General features: G+C 48.0%; 1 protein-coding gene across 1 annotated transcript in view; it reads right to left on the minus strand.

Annotated features, from left to right (window-relative positions):
• ASB18 (ankyrin repeat and SOCS box containing 18) overlaps nt 1-12,358 on the minus strand; it is a 16,274-nt gene extending 3,916 nt beyond the window's left edge. The window contains 3 exon segments of the mRNA XM_005431727.3: nt 7,151-7,418; nt 8,764-9,173; nt 12,338-12,358. Of these exon segments, the coding sequence (XP_005431784.3) occupies nt 7,151-7,418; nt 8,764-9,073 (578 nt within the window). The 5' untranslated portion in view covers nt 9,074-9,173; nt 12,338-12,358.
• Nucleotides 12,359-21,085: the final 8,727 nt, after the last annotated feature.

A 21,085-nucleotide genomic window follows, 5' to 3' on the forward strand; every position in this document is an offset into this window, starting at 1 on the left:
TCCACGGCCGCCCCGTGCAGCAGCAGGAGCTTGGCACACCTGTGGGAAGGGGTTTGGGGTGGTGTGGGGTGAGACATGAGGGATGGTGGGGTGGGAGGTGGGTTGGGGTGAGGAGGGAAGTCATGCTGGAGCTGGGATTTTTGGGAGGGTGGCATTGTGCCCTGGTGCCCTCCACAGTGACAGCAGTGGTGGTTTGGGCAATACTCCCTCTGCCCCTTGACCAGGGTCATGCATGGATGGTCATCCTTGACCATCCTGGACTTTCCTTGAATACCTTGACTCTCCTTGACCATCCCAGACTGTCCTTAGCCATCTTGACCATCCTTGACCATCCTTGATTGTCTTCAACTATCCTTGGCCACCCTGACCATCCTTGATCATCCTGGACTGTCCTTTGCCATCTTGACCATCCTTGAATACTGTGACCATCCTTGACCATCCTTAAATACCTTGACCATTCTCAACCATCCTTGACTGCCTTCAACAATCCTTGACCACCCTGACCATCCTCAACCATCCTCAGCCAGCCCTCACCACCCTGATCACCCTTGACCATCCTGAGTGTCCTCGACCATGCCTGAACCCCTTGACCATCCTAGCCCCACTTGCTTGGATACAAAAATGGATTTTCCCTCCCCCTTGGAGGGACCCCACACCTGTGTTGAGATCCTGCTCCAGAGGGTTGTGTTTTCACAGGATCACAGAATATCCCAAGCTGGGAGGGACCCACCAACACGTAACCTCTTCCTGACTCTCTAATTTTCATCTTTTCTTTCAGCTCAGGTGTCACTGGAGCCCTGGGAGAGGATCTGGGCTGACACAGAAGCAGCACGAGGGGAAGAGAAGTCCCAGCCTGATCCTTCCAGCAGCAGGGATGGGGAAGAGGAGGAAGCTCAGGGAGGAAGGACAGCACCAGGATATTGCTTGTTTTTCCTGCCCCAGGGGAATGCTAACATGTGTGGGGAAAATATCAATAATAAAATAATGAGATAATGCTAATAATAATAATAATAATATACCTGACTTTTTGTAGACCTGCCTCATCACCTCCCCAAGGTTTTGCTGGGGGGATTCTCACTGTCCTTGGCAGTGCAGAATCTACAAACTCCTCCCTGGGCTGCTTTTCCTGTGCACCTCAAGCCTGGGATACCAGGAGAAAAATCCCTTCAGGATCTTTTCCTGCACCTCCCAGAAGTGCCAGCCCTTACCAGAGGCTCCACCACGGATGCTCTGCTTGGGCTGTGGTTGGCTGAGAGTGGATTTAGGTGGGGTTGTGCCATTCCCAAAATCCTCAGGTCCCCACTTTCCAATTTCATTTTTTGCACTAGGATGCTGAATCCCTTTCTTCAGGAGTGTTTTGTCTCCTTAAGGCTTTTTTGGGGCTTGCTGGCTGCTGTTGAGGGGATCACTCAGACACTTGGTCTCTTTTATTGGTCTTGGCCATCCTTGTCACCAGGGAATTTGTAGCCCTGGTTATGATTATCCTCTTGGCACCTCTCCAGAGTAGCTTAATCCTGATTTCACAGGCTGCTCTGCACCCTAAAATAATGTACTCAGGGCAAACTATAGGATGGTTCTGCTGGGAAAAATGAGAAAAAAATTGCTGACTTGGCTGCAAAAATGCAGCAGTCTAGCCTGAGAGGAAAATCCCATTTTGTCCTGCTTTTCTTCTTTTTTTGGGGGGTAGATAATGCTTAAAGCATTCCCAGGCAAGGAGGCAGCAGTGCCTGGGCACAAACATTGCCCTGGTTTGGGTGAGAGTGCCCAGGCTGAAGATTTCCACCTGCACAGGCAGCACAGAGGGATTGTCCCTCAGCAGAGCCAGGGGCTGCACCCAGCCGAGAACCCTCACTGTGCCCTGGGCTTTTCCCTCACAGAGAATCCCATCCTGGCAGCTCAGCTCCTCTTCATCTCCTGCTGGACATCCCAAATATTCTCCTGTGGAAAGGCCATCCTTCCCTGGAGGGATTTTCTTTTTGGTTATCAAGTGCTGGAAGAAACCCAAGCTGCTTTATATTGGATTTCCCCCCTGGGTGCTCCTCCCTTGGCACAGAGAGAATGCTGGCAGGGAGTTATGAACAAGGGAAGATCCCTTCCAGTGGATGGAAAAGGTGGGAGCCTGGGAGGAGCCTTTGCCTCCTGTTTGGATACCTGGGCATCAGCAGGTTCTGGGTAGATGCTCTGGTTAGACTCTAAAATCTCTGTTGATGAATTCACGAGCTCCAACACTTCCCCAGCATTTCTGGCTTCCTGTACGTTCATTCACAGCCTGGTTGTTGCCACCAGATTGGACTAAAATCCCATTAAATAAGGCCCAGCAATGGCTGCTGCTTTTTCGAGGGCTCCTCTCCAATTTTCTGGGGATACTGAAACAGCATACTGAGCTCACCTTTCTGTTTATTTCAGCAGAAATTTGGTGGCAAAACAGACAAGTTTGTTTTCCATCCAGCGTGGAGCCCAATTTTGACTATTTAAGGTCACTTCCAAACTATTCCCAACCCATCTGCAGGTGATAGGTGACATCCCCTTGCTTGGGCAAGTCACCTCTTAAGGTAAAGGGAATTTGGGGTGAGTGGTGCTGGTGCTCCCTGCTCTGAGAATGGGAGAAAATTATTTGGGATTGATTTTTTTTAATCTCTTCACCCATTGCCCTCCTTATGGCTGCCACTGGCTGGGATGAAAACCACCAGGCTAGGAAAGTGGGATTTGTTAGAAATGGGATGTGAAGAACAACCAGCAGGAGGAGCAGGAGCTTGGGGCAGCGGAGGCTGCAGGGAAATTCCCAAAGTCCCAAAAACCCGCTCAGGCCCCAGTTTCCTTAAGGAAAAACCTCCTGTTTGTTTTTCCCTCCCATGCCCGGGGTTTATCTGTGAAAGCCCTCATTTTGCCACGTCTCAGAGGGCAGGGCCAGCCCTGTGGCTTCTTCTGGGCTCTTCATTTCTCCGTCAGGACCCAGCCAGGATCTGCTCTTACCCAGCTTCCCAAAATGATGGCTCCAAGAGTGCTGTATTTAGCAAGGCTGAACAGAGCAGAGGATGAGGTCTAGCACTAGATGATGCTAAATGCTGGCTTTTCAAATCCCTGGGCTTTTTTTTCCCTTGCAGTGCTGCTCATTCCCACAGCCACAGGGGCAGAGTGCCCAGGATGGTGCTGGAACAGCCAGAGGGTGCCTGGGCCTGGCTCCTCTGGGTCAGTCCCCATCTGCTGGCATCTGGGAGCCTTGTCTTGGCCTTTTCAGACTCCTGCCTTCCTGCTCAGCTCCTGTTTCCTGCTCCTTCCTCCCATTCCCACTGTCCCTGGTGCTTGCTCCCCATCCCAGTGCTCCTCACATGGAGCCCCTGAGCTCCTGCATGGACTCATCCCACCTTTCATCCCACATCCCTCGCACCTCTGGGGGCTTGGAGGAGCTGGAGAACTCTGCCTCCAGCTCCCAGGGTGGGGGGAAGGCTCGGAGAAGGGAATTGCTCAGCTGGAAGCGGGGGTGACACCTTCTTGTCCCATCCCTTGGCTTCCCAGAGCTCTTTCCTTGCCGAGCTCTTTCCTTCCGTGCGAGGCTGGAGAAGGGAAATTCCTCTCCAGGCAGGTTCTCCCTGGCCTCGAGGGGAGCCTGGGACATCCAGGGAGATCTGGAGGATCTGGAGAAGGGCTCTGCAGATGTTCAGCATCCCTCCCTGCCGTGATGGGAGGCAGGAGCCACGTCCTGCATCCCTGCCAGGCCCACGCCCGCTCTCCCCTCCCCTCCCCGCCGCCGAGGCTCTTCCTCTCCCCCTCAATTATTTTTATTTTATTTTATTTTTTTTTCGGGGTGCCAATAAAGGCAGGCTCCTTTAATCATCCCCAGCTTTAAGAGGGAAAAGGGAGAGCGCCAGGGAGAGAGTGCAGTGAATTTAGAGACTCATCTTACCCCACCATGTTAATTATCTCGGCTGTAAAAAAGAGGTCAAGGAGAGGAACTCTACTAAATAGGCCGACGTTGGCATGAACAGCTCCTAAAGTGAAGAAGGTAAGACTGAACTTTACTGGAACTTTTTTTTTTCCATCTCTTCAAAAAGCTCCTAGATTAAAGCTCTGATATCCTTTTTGTTGAAATCTCATGGATTCTGAAGCTCAAATGGCTGGAAGGAAGCCCAGATAATTTTTTTTTATCCCAGTCACTGAGAGGCTCAAAGGTTTTAAGTCCTGCCCCCATGGTGAATTGCCGAGTATATGGGAATACAGAAGAACCTGGCACATAGGTGTTCTGGCCATTGTTATCGAGAGGGAGAAAAATAAAATAGCTCTCTATGTAGGTCAATGACCTGCTCTTTGTTGTCAGTAAAAAATTAAGGATGACCTAAAATCTACTACTCGACGAAAAAATAAAATAAAAAAAAAGGAGGCGAGGTAGTCTCCCCCTAATCAAAGAGGAAATGTTTGTGTTACCCAAAGCTTGACCTCCTCAGTCTCTAACTTTAGCAAAGTCTTTGCTATTGAAAAAGCAGTGGTCGAAACCTCAAACCCTGTCTGAAATGTCTATTAATTTTTGATCTTTCAAGGGAGTTGGCTCAGTTATTGTAGAAGCCCCCGTAGTGCCGGGCGCTGCAGTTAAGGGGCTCGCAGCATTTCCATTATAAAGCCCCAATATTCCAGGCCTTACAACTCAGCTGTTGCCACCTCGGGGCTGTCTGATCCCCTTGGTGGCTGGGCTGCCATCCCTCTCTGCCTTCCAAGGGAATGGAACATGCAAATCAGTGAGAGCAGATCCGCTTTTTAATGCATCTATATAAAATAGTAATTTTTTTCCAAGCTTGGAAGCAAAGACCTCTGTGGTCCAGGAGATCCTCTGCACGCCCTGGGGTGGTTTGGTGGCCCCAACTCTTCAGGGAGAGAAGCCTAAAATCAGGGAAGCACTGGGGGTTTAGGATGGGGCTGGAGGTGGAAAGGGAGCTCAGGTGAAGGAATTAAAGCCAGAGCTGCCTGCTGCACCCTCCCTCTCCCATCCTGCTCCTTCCAGCCCTCACAGCACCAGGGATGCTTTGTATTCATCCCTAGATGTTTTTGGCTGAACCAGGAGCTGATTAATAGCTGATTTTTGGACATCTTGCAGAGGTTCTTATTGATAAGCAGGGATCAAACCTTTCCCTCTCTGGCTGCTTCCCTTCTCCAGAACCCTCTCCCTGTCCATGATATGCTGGAACCTCACTTTCACCACCTACTTCCAGGTAATCTTCCCTGCCTGGAGGGCAGAGGATAGAAGCCAGGCTGGCTTTTCAGGGAAGTTGGCAGGTGATGGAATTCACTGTGGCCCTGAGCAGTTTCATCAGGATAATATGAAGTGGCTGAGCTCTTTATATAAAAAAAAAGGAAAATATCCTGATTCAGCTATCCAGGCACCTAAAGTCCTACAGAAACATATTTTTCTGTGTTTTTCTAGGCAATTTTTATGCTCATCTGTGTGATGCTGATGCAGGGTGGGATGTGGGTGCACCTGGAGGAGCCCAGCCCTGCCTGTGAACCAAGGGGGATCCCTACATGGCTTGTGTGGGGCATTGCTCCACATCCCATAAACCCATCCTGAGCATCTCCTGGGATATGTGCTGGGTCTGGGCTGCAGGACACACTGATTTTAGGAGAAATAGTCAGGAAAGAGGAGGAAGGAAAGGCTGAGGCTGGGCTGCTCCTGTCCATAGGAAGAAGACTTAAGCTGTGCAATGTTCCTGAAGTCCTGGGCTGTGTGCACAGGGGATGCACAGAGGTTATCAAAAAAGGCCAGGTTTGGGTTGGAAGGTTTGGGTGGAAGATGTTTTACAGCAACTTCTGTGAGCCAGGGAGAAGTTTGAGAAGAGGATCCATGTTTAATAAGGGGATCCATGTCTGAGAAGAGGATCCATGTTTGATAAGGGGATCCATGTTCACCCCTGAATGAATTTCCTACCAAGGTCACTGACATAGAAACCAAGAAAGAAAGAAAGGAGGATAAATAAGAGAATAAATAAGAGAAACCTGCAACTGCCTATTCCAATAATTGTGGCATTCACATTCTCTGATAAAATCCCTTTGCCCAGGGTTTTTCTCCTGGGAAGCTAAATGGCCTCAGAGAAAAGGAAAACTATTATTCTCTCATTTGCTTCTCCTGTGTTGTGCTCATGTGGAATGTGTTTGGAGATTGTTTACCCACAGGTGATTGTTTCATTGGGTTCTGCTGTGAGTTATTTTGGCTCTTTGGCCAATCAGGGCCAAGCTGTGTCAGGACTCTGGAGAGAGTCAGGAGTTTTCATTATTATCTTTTTAGCATTCAGTAAGTGTCCTTTCTGTATTCTTTAGCATAGTATAGTATTCTTTAATATAGTATTATAAAATAATAAATTAGCCTTCTGAGAACATGGAGTCAGATTCATCATTCCTGCCTTCGTTGGGACATTCCCCAAAAATACAATAAATAATCACTTTGTTTGTCTCTTCTAACCAATGAGTAACGTGTAAACTTCTGAGCTTTGTAAGAATGTATAAAAAGCATGCATGCTAGAATAAAATCAGTTTGAAGCCTTTTGGAAATGGAGTGTTGTAGCTGTATTTCTTTTCACAGAGAAAAGGAAGGCCCAATTTCCCAATGATATTTCTGGGATTCACATTCTCTGAACCTCAGAGAAAGAAAAAACAATTCTTATGTCATTTGCTGCGCCTGTGTTGTGCCAAAGTGGAATGCATTGTGGAAGATTGTTTACCTGAATGCAAGTGGTGATTGGATTCTGGTGTGAGTGTTTTGATTCATTGGCCAACTGAATCCATGTGTGTGTGTCGGGACTGCCGGCTGACAGTCACGAGATTCTGGGCAGTTGAGTCGAGTGCTTGGCAGATTCAGGTTAGATGTAATATAGGGTAATATATTATAGAACAATATATTATAATAAAGTAATTAATTAGTCTTCTGATAATAAAGTAATTAATCAGCCCTCTGATATCAATGGAGTCAGATGCATCATTTCTCCCCATCATCGGGGTTGCCTGCTCTACTATAGAATGTCTCCATCCGTCTCCATCTCAACTACAACAGAAGGGACCTTAAAGCCAAACCCATCCCACCCCATGCCAGGGCAGGGACACTTCCCATTGTCCCAGCCCCATCCCAGCCCTATGGAGGCCAGCCCCAGGAGTGGAGTGCTGTCCTTACCGCAGGGAGTCCCGTGAGGTGCAGAGGTGCAGCGGGGCCGTGCCCCGCTCGCTGAGCACGTTGGGCTGGGCCCTGTACTCCAGCAGCAGCTCCACGCAGTCGCTGTGCCCCCCCAGGCAGGCCTGGTGCTGGGCAGCCTCTCCCCCCGGGGCCAGGTTGGGGTCGGCCCCGCGGCGCAGGAGGTGCCGCAGGCAGTCGGGGTGGCCGTGGCGGGCGGCCAGGCACAGAGGGGAGCTCAGCTCCAGGCGCTCCTCCAGAGCCCACAGCCCTGCAGAACATGGGAATGGATGTGGGACTCACATCTCTGAGTGGGTGTGGCACTTAAATCTCTGAATGGGTGTGGCACTCACCCCCTGAATGGGGTGTGCACTCACCCCTCTGATTTTATCCTCTGATAAAATCCCTTTGCTCAGGATTTTTCTCCTGGGAAGCTGAGGAGCCTCAGAGAAAAGGAAAACAATTCTTATCTCATTTGCTTCTCCTGTGTTGTGCTCATGTGGAATGTGTGTGGAGATTGTTTACCCACAGGTGATTGTTCCATTGGATTCTGCTGGGAGTTGTTGTGGCTCTTTGGCCAATCGGGGCCAAGCTGTGTGGGAACTTTGGAGAGAGTCAGGAGTTTTCATTATTATCTTTTTAGCATTCAGTAAGTGTCCTTTCTGTATTCTTTAGTATAGTATAGCATTCTTTAATATAATATAGTATTATAAAATAATAAATTAGCCTTCTGAGAACATGGAGTCAGACTCATCATTCCTGCCTTTGTCAGGACATTCTCAGCAAATTCAATAAATGGGGCTCTGATTGCCCCTAGTCCAGTCCTGTCCCTGCATTCCCCTCCCCTGCCCAGCAGCCTGGTGGCTGAGGCAGCTCCTGACTCCTCTTTTCCCATTTTTCTCTGGCAGCTTTAGGGGCTGGTTGTGCTCAGTGCCTCTGACTGCAGTTGGCAGGAGAGGAATAAAAACCCCTCAGTGTGGGGTCATCCAGGAGTGGGCTCATCCAGGAGTGGGATTCCAGGTGGAATCAGGTGGGCCAGCCAACGCCCTGCTGGCCACCAGGGCATGCAGCCCTGTGTCCAAGTGGCTGGCAGGAGGTAAAAGGCAGCTCAGAATTCCCCAGGAAAGGAAAAGCTGACTTTGCTGGGAGTGAAGGCACCCAGGCCAGGTGGGAGTATGTTAGGACGTGATGGAGAGCTGGGTTTTAGATGTGCCAGAGAGAGGAATTGCATTTCCCAGCAGCTCCAGGACTTCCTGAACCATCTCCCAAGCACCTGGGACCATGGGGAGCATCATCTGAGGGCATCTTATCCCTCCTGATAGGACCACGAGGAATTTGGGCTGTGAGCCCTGCTGAAAGCATTCCCAAAATACAGAATGCCTAATCCCAGCCTGAAGAAATCATGTGGATGCACAGATTTTACACTTCCATTGGGTTAGTAGGTGCAGAAGAGAAGAAAATATTAAAAGTGATGAATACGAATGGCCAGAACTGTGGGCTAACCAGAAACCTTGGGCACACCTAAGGCACCAAGATGCACTGCACCTCTCCTGTTCAGGGTTAGTAAATACCCACAAGATTTCATCTTCCTGGCCTGGCCTTCGAAGGAAAAGTACCTGAGAGTCCATAGGAGGCTTGGCTTTTCACCTGCCACTCCAGCTGGTTCTTACTGATCTCAAAGACCAGGTTGACATCCTGGTGGTACCTCTCAGTCAGGAGCTGCAGGCTCCTCAGGTCTCCTGTGACCAGGGCTGTGTAGAACCTGGCGATGGGAGCACGAGGGGCCAAGGGATGCTCTGGGTCCAACTTGGAGGAAATCCTCAGCTTTCCTGTCCCAGCTCCTGGTGCCCGGCTCATGCCAGTGCTTCCTGGTGTGCAGGTCCTGCCTGGGGGGGTGGCCAGGCTTTTATAGCCCATTGGTTCCATCCTCTTGGCTCATTGTCTAATTATAATCCAGTCCAGGCTCTGTTGTGGAGTATTTATAACTCCAGAGGGGTTGGAGCATGATGGAGGAGGAAAATGGCGCCTAATGTTTAGAAAACAAAAAAAAAAAAAAAAAGAAATTTAGTCATGCTGTCTGTCCATCCCCAATAACCTTATTTGTGTCCTCTGAGCTCTGGGAGGATTTTTTCCCCCCTCTATTTTCTTTTTTTTTTTTTTTTTATGAAGGTGCTCATATGAGATTCCAGCCCTGTGGTTGCAATGTGGAAAAATCTGGGCTACGTGTTCCTGGCCCAGCCTGGAACGCTGGGATGGCCCCTGCAGCAAGGTCCAAATCCTCCTGGGGCTTTGGCACTCCCAGACAGTGCCTTGTATAGCAGAGAGAAAGCTGCCCTGGATGCCAGCAGAGCATTCCCTGCTCCCACTTCCCCTTTCCCCAAGGTCACCGCAGGGATCCGTGCTGGGGACAAGAATAGAGACTGGCATCTCGTGACTTGGAGGCTCTGGGTGACAAAGCCTCTCCTTCCCAGCCCTGCCACCCACCTCTGTGGGGAATAAACCTGGTTAAAGCACATTTTGGGATGTTAAACCACAGCTGGAATGCTGCGTGGTTCCCTCTGTGTGGAGTCAACCTGAGGCTGGGAGAAAATTTTGGGACCTTCCTGGGGATCCTGAGCATCCCTGAGCCATCAGGCCCCATGCTGCCAGAGCCACCTGAGGGTCCCCTGTGTGTGTGTCCCCAGCATGGCTGTGGTGACACCCAGCTCTGGCCCTGCAGCCCCAAAAACTCCCTGGGGTGTCCATGAGTGTTGCAGACATATTTTATGAAAAATCCTTTCATTAGGATCTTTTCCTCCTGAGAAGCTGAGAGGCCTCAGGAACAAAATGTAAACAATGATTATCTGCTGCTGTGGAATGCAACAGGTGCATTTGTGATTGGTCTCATGTGGTTGTTTTTAATTAATGGCCAATCACAGCCCAGCTGGCTCGGACTCTCTGGTCAGTCACAAGATTTTATTATCATTCCATTCCTTTCTTTTCTAGCCTCCCGATGAAATCCTTTCTTCTATTCCTTTAGTATAGTTTTAATATAATATATATCATAAAATAATAAATCAGCCTTCTGAAACATGGAGTCAACATTCTCATCTCTTCCCTCATCCTGGGAACCCTGTGAGCACCACCACACCTGAGCTCAGGGGTTCCTGGTGAAGGACCTCCCTTAAATCCCCTGCTCATGGGAGCAGCACTGGGAGCCAATTTGAGACCATCCTATGTGGTTTTTTCCTGTTTTCTCCTTCTTTTCCCCTTGGTCTCCAGGCTGGCACTCCCTCCTTGTTGTCCCCATCCTCTGTGTTGGGCATGACAACCCCCTGGGCATCCCTGGGCTCCTGCAGGCAGCCCAGCAGAGGGTTTGGAGCTGCAGGGAGAGGCACAGCCATGGATCAGTCACCCTGGTTGCATTCCCAGAGCTGCCCTGGCTCCTTTCCCTCTCCTCTCTCTGGTGACCCTGTCACATATTTCCGTGGTGACAATCCTGCCTCACAGCCCAGGGATCACCTTCCCAGGGCAGGGATTGCCTCCCTGGGTAAATTTAGCACGGAGGGCAGACCTTGTGGGCTCTAATTCCCCGTGACCCCCCTCAATTAGCATCTATTTGCATATAAACACTGGAGTGCCGGGCCAGGGTTAAAAATACCCTGGGACAGCAAGAGAGGAGAGAAACGGGACCCTTGGCACACAAACCCCGGTGGGACTCACCGCAGAGAGGGACCAGGAGAGCTGGGGGACATCCTGGGGCTGCCCAGAGCAGGGGGAGAAGCCCCTGGTGGGGTGCAGAAGGGAAACAAGGGTGTTTCAACAGCTTGTAGAGCACTTGTTGCCTTCAGGCAGCGAGTTTGTGTGGTGGAGGAAACCCCACAAGTGCCCTGTGTCACTGCTGTGTGCCTTGGGCACATCCCCTGCCAGCACAGCTTTGTGATCCCTGAGCCCCTGACCCTGCCAAAATCAAGCCTGGGATCATCCTGCTGTTTCCTTCCTTCAAGCAGAGTGAAAAATGCGTATTTTATAATTGGCTTTTGGCAAATATTAAAATGAATATTGTATGTGTTGTGTTAGAAAGTGATGCTGTATTAATTCTCTTAAGCAGTGTGTTAAATATAGTTTTGGGTTATAACATAATGTTAAATAGAAACTATGCTGTGTAAGATATTATTTTTCTAAAGAGAGAACTTGCACTGAGATAGCAGCCACAGGACACCTGAATCTCTGAGAGAAAGAGAATTTATTGCTCCATTATCAGAAGAAATGAACTTCTTCCCACCTTGCTCAGCCATGAAGAGGATTCAGAAGAAGAAGCTGACACTGACCAGACAGAATCCTGTGTTTGAATGGAATTTATGCATCATGGATGAGGTGTATGAATATGCAACAGGCTGTTGCTTTTAAGGGTTAATCCTCTGTTAACGTGGGTCCTTTCTCGGGCTTATTTTGCCCAGAAAAGGTACCCGGACGTCCATAACTCTTTGTTTTTATTGTCTCATATTGTCCTAATCCAAATTGTCCAAATTATTATTACTCTAATTATATTGCTATTTTTATAACCATTTTATTACGATTAAACTTTTAAAAATTTAAAAACAAGTGATTTTTTTCACAAGCAGGGATGGCCGTGCACACACCAGAGCCCCAAAAAGGGTGAAGTGAGCCCCTGGAGCCTCCCCCTCATGGATCTCCAGCCCCTTCTCTCTGCAGAGCACTCCTCACTGAACAAAACATTCAGCATTGCCCTTCCCCATTAATAACGGCTTCCACTGCCTGCTCCAGCTCCCCATTCCTGGGAAAACTCAGCAGAAAGGTTTGCAGAGAGCCTGTCCCCAGATGCAGCTGCCACATAGCTCAGCTCTCACTCTGGGGACCCCTCAGCCCTGCTGGCCCCAAAACCCCACTTTGGTGGCTGTGGTAAAACATCCAGATGGGCAGAGCTCCTGGCACCACCACCCCGATTTACAGCTGCCTTCTGGCAGCAGCCATGGCATTATTATCATTGTTATCATCATTATTATTATTATTATTGCAGGGAAATTTCCACCTGCAGCCCTGCCTCCTGCACAGGGGCTGATTCAAACCTTGCATCCCCTGCCAGCCCCTCCAGACAGCTCAAACGGGGTCCCTGTGATGGCAGTGCCCTCCCAGCACCCCGTGGCTGTGGGGTGAGGGGTGGCACTGCCCCCACTGCCCCACACCTACCTTGGAGCCATGGGAGGGGGGCTCTCCTGGCCGCTGGTCCCTCATGCCCCCTGGATCACCATCCCTGCCCGGGCACAGCGAGGTGTGAGCTCCAATGGCAGCCAGGTGCCACCTTGCCAAGAGCCACCCTGTGCCCAGCACGTCCCCACGTTTATATCCGCAGCTCTCCGTGTGACAGCACTGCCCAGCTATGCGGCTGTGCTGGGGCTGGCCCTGCCAACACACATGTCCCTGTGTCTGGGGAGGGGGTCATGCCTTTAACCTCCCCCTAAAACCCTTCTGCAGATGCTGCTGAGCTCCTCTTTAGGAGCTGCTGTCTGGTGAAATATCAGCTTGTCCCGAGGCTGCATTGATTTTGTGCAGTTTTTATTGGAAATGAGCTGATATTTAAGCATTTCCCTTTAACAGCTCTATATAACATGGAAAGGTCTTGTGCTACAGTTGGTTTATAGTGGCTCATCTTTGTCAGATGTAAATAATTCAATAAACCCCTCTCCAAACTCTTTCCAATTATAACTGCACAATTTTCCTTTTTTCCTTCCCTTTTCCCCATCAATTACAGGAATAATGATAAAAAAATTTGCTCTTAGCTTAAGTAAAAATACAATTTGTCCCCACCTCCCTGCTGAAGAGCTGTTAATTATCCCTTGGGAATTCAGTCCTGGGGCACATCCTCTCTGCAAGGTGGAGCCCTCCCAGTTATTTACCCCCTGAGTTATGTGCTCATGGAATGTCACCCTGGGTGCCAGCCTGGAAAACCAGCTGGGCTGAGCCTCTATCACGTGTCCCCCACCCAGACTCAGGCCTGGAGGCTCCTTGTGGGGTCCACAATGTGGGATTTCCTCCTGGGATGGGAGACACCAAACCTGTGATTTGCGTGGCACCCTCACCCCTCACAGACTGCCACCAAAAAGGGTTTTAGGAAGGATTACAGGGTGAGGACACAGCACTGGGCACTGCACGACTCAGATGCCAGCCCTTTCCCCCCAACTCCTGGAATCTGAAGCAGGTTCACCCCATCCCCAGCTGGAATTATGTCAGAACCCAGGACATTCCTCTGACTGCCCTGGAGGACTCCAGACCCTGGCAGGGGCTCAGGGACCTTGGCATGGAATCACAAACACCTGTGCCTTTGATTTTAGCCCATGGAAACAATTACCAACTTTGTGTGAGGAGTTACAAACCACAAGGGTTTGAGTAGAATGATAGTGAAAAAGTAGAATTTTGGGGATTTAGAATGGAGATTCAAGAGGAAAGATGGAGGAATTTGGGCATGTCTTGTCCTTCTTCTTCTTGTCCTCCATCTCCTGCTGTGATGGTGGCACTTCTGGATTGGTTTAGAGTAGAGACAGACTGTCTAACATGGGTGATAGGTATTGGAAAATGATTGTAAATAAAGTACAGGTAGTTCTTAGTATAAAAAGTTAACACTATCCCAAGGGTTTGAATAGAATGTTAGTGGATTTGTCACACGGTGAAAATGTAGAATTTTGGGGGTTTTAGAATGGGGGTTCAGGAGGCAAGATGGAGGAATCTGGGTTTGTCCTGTCCTTCTTCTTCTTCTTGTCCTCCATCTCCTGCTGTGATGGTGGCACATCTGGATTGGTTTAGAGACAGACTGCCTAGCATAGGTGATAGGTATTGGAAAATTATTGTAAATAAAGTACACGTAGTTCTTAATAAAAAAAGCCAACACCACCCCAAGGGCAGGGACTGTGCCACAACCCGACCTGCTGGACAGATCTCAGCAGGTCAGAGAAAGAATTTTATAGATAACAGAAAATAAACAATCTTGAAAAGCAGAGCTGAGGAATCCTGACTTCTTCGAGTGCAGAGGTAGGAAAAAAGAGACTTTAATACCTCAGGAACCATTTCAGCAACACAAAACCTGAGAGAATTCCAGCACTGCCATGGCTGTGGGAGGTGCAGAGCCACCACGAGCTCCAACAAGCCCTTCGCTTGGTTTCATGTCACCCCTGAGCACAATTAGTGTTTGACACCTGGAAGTGCCAGGGAGCTGTGGGAGTTATTTATGGGCTGGAGGATGTGTTTCCCAAGCACACCCTAAACAGAAAGTTCCTGACATAATTGCTTGCCCTCTGGGGTGCAGAAGAACAAACCCAGCCATCCATCCCACACCTATTTCTGGGGGATTGATTTATCCCTTCCCACTGGACACACCACCACAACTGGGCGTGTCAGGGTTCATTAGTGGGGCCTTGGCCAGGTTCATCAGGGCTCCCACCTCTCCTTGGGGCTCCAGGAGGGAAGCACCTGGTTCCTGCTGGGCTCTGCCCCCATTCCCATCACCTGTGGGGCAAGGGCTGTAAATCACAGGTTGTGCTGTGCTGTGCTGTGCTGGGAGGAGCAGCTGGTCCTGGGCTCATCTGTCACAGCAGGGACCTGCCAGCACATTGTCCCCGCTGCCACCCCTCTCCTCTCCGAGCTGACCCCACTCTGGGTATGGGGGGACAGGGCGTTGGGGTGTCCCTGATGGCTGAAATGTGGCGTCACCAGCAGGGCAGGGACAGCCCAGGGCTGGGGGATTGGAGGGAGCAGGGATGGGTTGGAAACATCAAAGGGAATGGTGGCTCAGGGCAGGACCTGCTTTAGGGTCAGAAATGACCCAGTAAGAATGGATTTTGGGGCCACGTGTGTGTCCCAAACCACCCCGAGGGAGAGGAGGTGATGTGGGGCTTCCATGGGGCTTGGAAACGACGCCAAAGCCCCAAATTCCAGGCGGACCTGATGCCTGTTAGCATTTCCCAGAATCCCAGAATAATGAGGTTGGAAGAGACCTCTAAGACCATCGAGTCCAACCTATGTCCCGTTTCTCCGTGCCCAGCACCCCCTCCCTCCCTGAGAAGCTTTTTTGGGAGGCAGTGGTGGCATTTGGGATGGAGATGTGAGTAATTAGGCTAATTACGGGTGTCACTTCCCAAACTCTGTGCTGAGAGGTGCTAATGGCTCGTTTGCACCGCTCCCATCTCCTGCTAATCTCCCAGCCCTTTCACTGCTCCAATTATTCCTAAAGAGAGCGCAGGGCTTGACCTCTCAAACCTTCACTGGGGCTTAGAGCCCTCCATGCCCAGCCCAGTCCTATCAGCTGATAATTTCCCTCACTGTCTAAAGAGAATTTCTTGGTGGATATTTTTATCATTTCACCCCATTCTCTTTCCCCTCTGGTTTTCTTTTTTTCGTTTTTTTTTCTTTAGTCTTTTTTTTTGTTGTTGTTTGTTTGTTTTCTGGTGTTTTTTTGTTTGGTTTTTTTTTTGTTTTGTTTTTTTTGTTTTGGGTTTTTTTTCTGGTTTTTTCCCTATTTTTTTTTTGTTTGTTTGTTTGGTTTTTCCTTGGGGGGGGTTGTTTTCTTTTTGGTGGGGTATTTTTTGGGTTTTTTTGTGGGTTTTGTTTTTGTTTGTTTAGTTTGGGGTTTTTTGATTTTTTGTGTGTGTGTGTGGTTTTTTTGATTCCTGGAGTTTGAGCTTGAGTTATTTTGACTCAGAAAGCCAGCATCCCCCTCCATGGGTAGTCAGCCACGGTGGCTTCTCCTTGCTCCCCAGAATCCCAGAGACAATGCTGGGCCTGGGGTGGGAATGTGGGAATGTGGGAATGTCTGTACTGAGGGGGCAGCAGGTGATCTGGGTTTCCCATTTGCTCGTGATCCACTGAGCCATTCCATAAAATGGAACGGTGGCTCAGGGCAGGACCTGCTTTAGAGTCAGAAAACACCCCGTGAGGATGGGGAAGATTTTGGCGCTATGTGTGCCCACACCAGTGACCCTTTAACCACCCTGATGGAGAGGATAAAAGCCTTGGAGCCAAAATTCCTTGGGTTTTTGTTGGTTTCTGGTGGCCAAAGCAGCACTGGAAATCCTTTTCCTTCCTGCTATCACAGCCCAGCTCTATCCATGCAGAAGATGTGGCTCTTCCAAGACAAGGTGAGTTCCTTGAGTGTGTTTTTCCATGATTCTGAACCTGGCTGTCTTCTCCAGTCTCTCCTTGCTCCATTCCTTGTTTTGTGCTGCTGTGGGTGCCTTCCCCCTTTTCCCATGTTTCCATCAAACCTGGTTGCCTTTTCCCAGCTGGGAAAACTGATTTAGGGTCAATCCTAAAGCAAGGAAACTGGAAAAGGCTCATAGGGAATGTTGATTTGGAGCTGCCCTCCTGTCACTGTCATATTTTCTGGAAAAGTCCTCTTTGCCTAGGATTTCTCTCCTGGGAAGCTGAGAAGCCTCAGAGAAAAAGGAAAACAAGAATTATCTCATTTGCTTCTCCTGTGTTTTGCTGCTTTGGAACGTGGTTGGAGATTGTTTATCCAACAGGTCAATGTTTCATTGGTTCCATGTGAATTGTTTTGATTTAATGACCAATCACTATCAGCTGTGTCAGGATTCTGGAGAGTCACAAGTTTTTCATTATTATCTTGTTAAACCTTCTGTCTGTATCCTTTCTCTATTTTTTTAGTATGGTTTAGTATAGCATTCTTTAATATAATAAAATAATAAATCAGCCTTCTGAGAACATGGAGTCAGATTCATCATTCCTCCCTTCCACAGGGGTCTCAGAAAATCCCACACCCTCCTGGGCAGGGAACAGCTTTATTTTGGGCTTCTTTCCCCATTTGCTTTAGTTGTGTCATTAATGATTATTTTCTTGCTAATTGGAGCAACTTGAAGCAGCAAAACTTGTCAGGAGAGGAGATTCCAACCTTAGGAAGCTGTGTGGGTTTGTCTGGGGATGCTCAGAGGAGGTTAGGGATGGGATAAATCATTTTCCAGAGGACTGGGGAAAGCTGGGAAGGATTTGGGGTTGGGATTTCCCTCCTTTGGCTTTAAGGCTGTTGGGCAGGTGGGTGCAGAGCCTGGCAGTGCCCTGGCCCAGGGTGGCACCTGCTTTTGGGGGGTTTGGAGTGGGATGGGGTTCTTTCCATGCTGGCACATCCCCTGGGGTTTCCCCTGCTGTGCCAAGAAAAGGGATTTCAGCCCAGGGCTGTGACAGCCCCACAGGCACTGGCCAAACCCTAACAAGAGCCCCAAATGATTTGGGGGTTTTATGCAGCTTGTTATCTTAGGTGTAGGGTTTTTTTTTAATTAGGTGGGTGCAGAGCCTGGCAGTGCCCTGCCCCAGGGTGGCACCTGCTTTTGGGGGGTTTGGAGTGGGATGGGGTTCTTTCCATGCTGGCACATCCCCTGGGGTTTCCCCTGCTGTGCCAAGAAAAGGGATTTCAGCCCAGGGCTGTGACAGCCCCACAGGCACTGGCCAAACCCTAACAAGAGCCCCAAATGATTTGGGGGTTTTATGCAGCTTGTTATCTTAGGTGTAGGGTTTTTTTTTAATTTGAAATCCCAGCACGAAATAATCCTCTTTTTCTGGTCGGAATAGAAATGGCTTGATGCCATGCAGAAAAAAAAAAAAAAATTAAAAAAAAATAAAAGGCAGCTCTACCCAGTGCTGTGCTGATTTGCAAGGCTAGTGAGAGACTACAGAAGGTGTTTTCAAATAGACTCTGATATTTTCAGTGCTTGAAGAGGGCCCGACTACATGACACCTTTTTTGAAGCCCTGATTTACAATGGCCCCAGGCTGAGTGCATTATAATTTGCTGCCAGAAGTTCCAAAGTCGCAGTACTTTCAATAATGAGGAGAGAAACCCTAATACCAGAAGACTTTTCTCTTTCTTTCTTTTTTTTTTTTTTTTTTTTGGGGCATTGTGTTTAATGAAAAGCTAAAAATGTGCTAATTTGTAAGTCCTGTTGTGGTAGTGGCATTGGAGGCTTTTGAAATGCGTTACTGACTTGGGGAGTATTAAGGAAAAATGACATTTTGCTACTAGCAGAAAAGTCAATTATAATGTTTCCACACTTTAGAAAATTGCTGATGCAGGATGGGAGTTAATAGAACAGTCAGCTTCACTTTGTGTTACCGGATTTGGGGGGTTTTGCTGAGAAACCCTCAGCTTGTTTTTTTAATTCTGATGGCAGCTTCAATCCCGGGTGCTGTAAGCCTGGCTCTGGGCTCAGGCAGGGTGTGATGTGTTCCCTGGGGTTGTTCCCACCTGAAGCTGCCAGCCTGGCAGGGAAATCAGCATCAATGAAGATTTAGTGTTTTGCAGTCCCTTTGATCCATCCCTGGTGGTGCAGGGGCTCTGAGCCTGCTGCACTCTGCAAAAGAGATCGGAGAACTCATTTTAAAACATTTACAGCCAGAAACAGGGGGAAGGAAGGAGCTGTCCTTCCCCATTGTGCTCCCAGTGCAGTCTTTCCCCCTCATCTCCTGGAGAAGAAAACTGCAGAAAATTTTTTGTGAGCTCTTGGGGGAAGGAGGGCGGGAGCTCTGTTAAAACAGAGTTTTAGTGCTGCTGGTGAAACCCTGTTGTGAGGGGACGAGGTGAGAGATGAGAATCTCACTCCAAGTTCTCAGAATGTTGATATATTATAGTATAGTATATGATAGTATATTATTATATTATTATATGATAGTATATTATTATATTATTATATCACATTATATTATATTATTACATTATATTATTATATTATATTATTACATTATATTTACATTATATTTATATTTTTATAATATCATATTCTATTCTAAAACTATACTGAAAAAAGAGAAAGGAGACATCAGAAGGCTAGAAAGGAACGAATAATAAAAACCCGCGACTGACCAGAGAGTCTGACACAGCTGGACTGGGATTGGGCATTAAGTAAAAACAATTCACATGGAACCAATTAAAGATGCACCTGTTGGTAAGTGACTTCTAGACCACATTCCAAGCAATCAGATAATTATTGTTTACATTTCTTTTCTGAGGCTTCTCAGCTTTTCAGGAGGAAAATCTTGGCGAAGAGATTTTTCAGAAAATATTCTAGGAACAAAACCCCAGGGCTGGAGCTGTCAGGCAGGCAGGGGCTATCCCAATGATCCCGTCCCTGGGCTGGTACAGGTGAGGAGAGGAGGTAGAGCAGCTCCTGCTCATCTATTTCCAGCCCTTTCCATGGCCAGGGACACCTTCCACTGTCCCAGGCTGCTCCAAGCCCCAACCTGGCCTGGGACACTTCCAGGGATGGGGCAGTCACAGCTTCTTTGGGAATTCCATTCCAGGGCCTCCCCACCCTCCCAGGGAACAATTCCTTCCCAATATCCCACCTATCCCTGCCCTCTGGCAGTGGAAGCCATTCCCTGTGTCCTGTCCTACTCCAAGCAAAGCCTTGGGGTCTGTATTTAAAGCACATTAAAATCCACAGGGCAGGGAAATGCCAAGACTTTATTTCTCTTCTGTTCCCCCTTCCAGGTGTCCCAAAGAGGGGTTCCTGCTTGGTGTGGTTAAAATTGGAGGGTGAGGGAGAGATCATGAAGACTTTTGGAAAAGTCATGTCATATGTAGTTCTCCTAGGTTTGCAGGAAGCAATTAAGGCAATTAATTTATTGGTAAATTATCTGATGATGAAGTACAAAATAACTGCAATGAAATGCTGACATTCACATTAATACCAAATTAGTGACTGTATTATGACTGTTCTTACAATGAATGCCCAGTAATTTAATAGTAATGGGACATTTAAATAATTTAGCTGATCATTCTCTAGATCACTTCCATATATAAATGAGCATGACAGCTTCTTCTCTGAGCTTTGCTGCTGCTGGATTGCTGCCACCTCCACACCAGCAGGCACAGCAGCCTGGGCCCCTCTTTGCTGTCCCCCAGAGCTCCCCTTTTTGTGGTATTTTCTGGGGTTTCTCGTGGCAGGAAGGAATGAATCTGACTCCATGTTCTTAGAAGAATATGATATGATATTAATTTTATACAATAAAATACAATAAAATTTATTTTATTTTATTATATTTTATTTTATTATTTTTAATTATTTTTGTTTTATTATTTTGTTTTATTTTTATTTAATTTTATTTTTATTTCATTTTTATTTATTTTATTGCATTATTTATTTCATTAAATTTATTTTATTTTATTATTTTTTAAATTTTATATTATTTTTTTTAAATTTTATTTTATTTTTCTTTTTTCTTTATTTTATTTACTATATTATATTGCTGTACTAAACTACAGTAAAGAATAGAGAAAGGATACAGACAGAAGGCTTAACAAGATGATAATGAAAAACTTGTGACTCTCCAAGTTTTGTGACACAGCTGGACCATGATTGGTCATTGAGTAAAAACAATTCACATGGAACCAATGAAACAATCACCTGTTGGGTAAACAATCTCCAACCACGTTCCAAAGCAGCAAAACACAGGAGAAGCAAATGCGATAATATTGTTTTCCTTTTTCTCCAAGGCTTCTCAGCTTCCCAGGAGAAGAAATCCTGGCCAAGGGATTTTTCAGAAAATGTGACAGTGACAGAGGGGAGAGCAAGGGCTTGGCAGCCCCACAGGGCAGAGCTTTTCTGCTTTATGGGGTGGTTTGAGTTGAGGGGACCCTAAATCTCATCCAGTTCCACCCTGTGCCATGGGCAGGGAGGACACCTTCCAGTGTCCCACGTTGTTCCCAGCCCTGTCCAGCCTGGCCTGGGACATTTCCCCGTCCCTTCGTCACCTCCTGCAGCCCTGGAGCTCTTTGTTGAACCAGCTGGGGCTTCTGCATCCTCACAGAGAGAAAGAAATGCAAGCAGCCACCGGGGCAAGCTGTGCCTAGAGGAGAAATTCCCTTTTCCATTTCTTGGTTTTATTTGGGTTTTTTGTGCTTTGGTGGTTTTTTTTGGGGGGGATGGGGGGAGGGAGAAGG

The sequence above is a fragment of the Geospiza fortis genome, unplaced genomic scaffold (assembly GCF_000277835.1).
Source record: "Geospiza fortis unplaced genomic scaffold, GeoFor_1.0 scaffold179, whole genome shotgun sequence".
In the NCBI taxonomy this organism is placed as follows: domain Eukaryota; kingdom Metazoa; phylum Chordata; class Aves; order Passeriformes; family Thraupidae; genus Geospiza; species Geospiza fortis.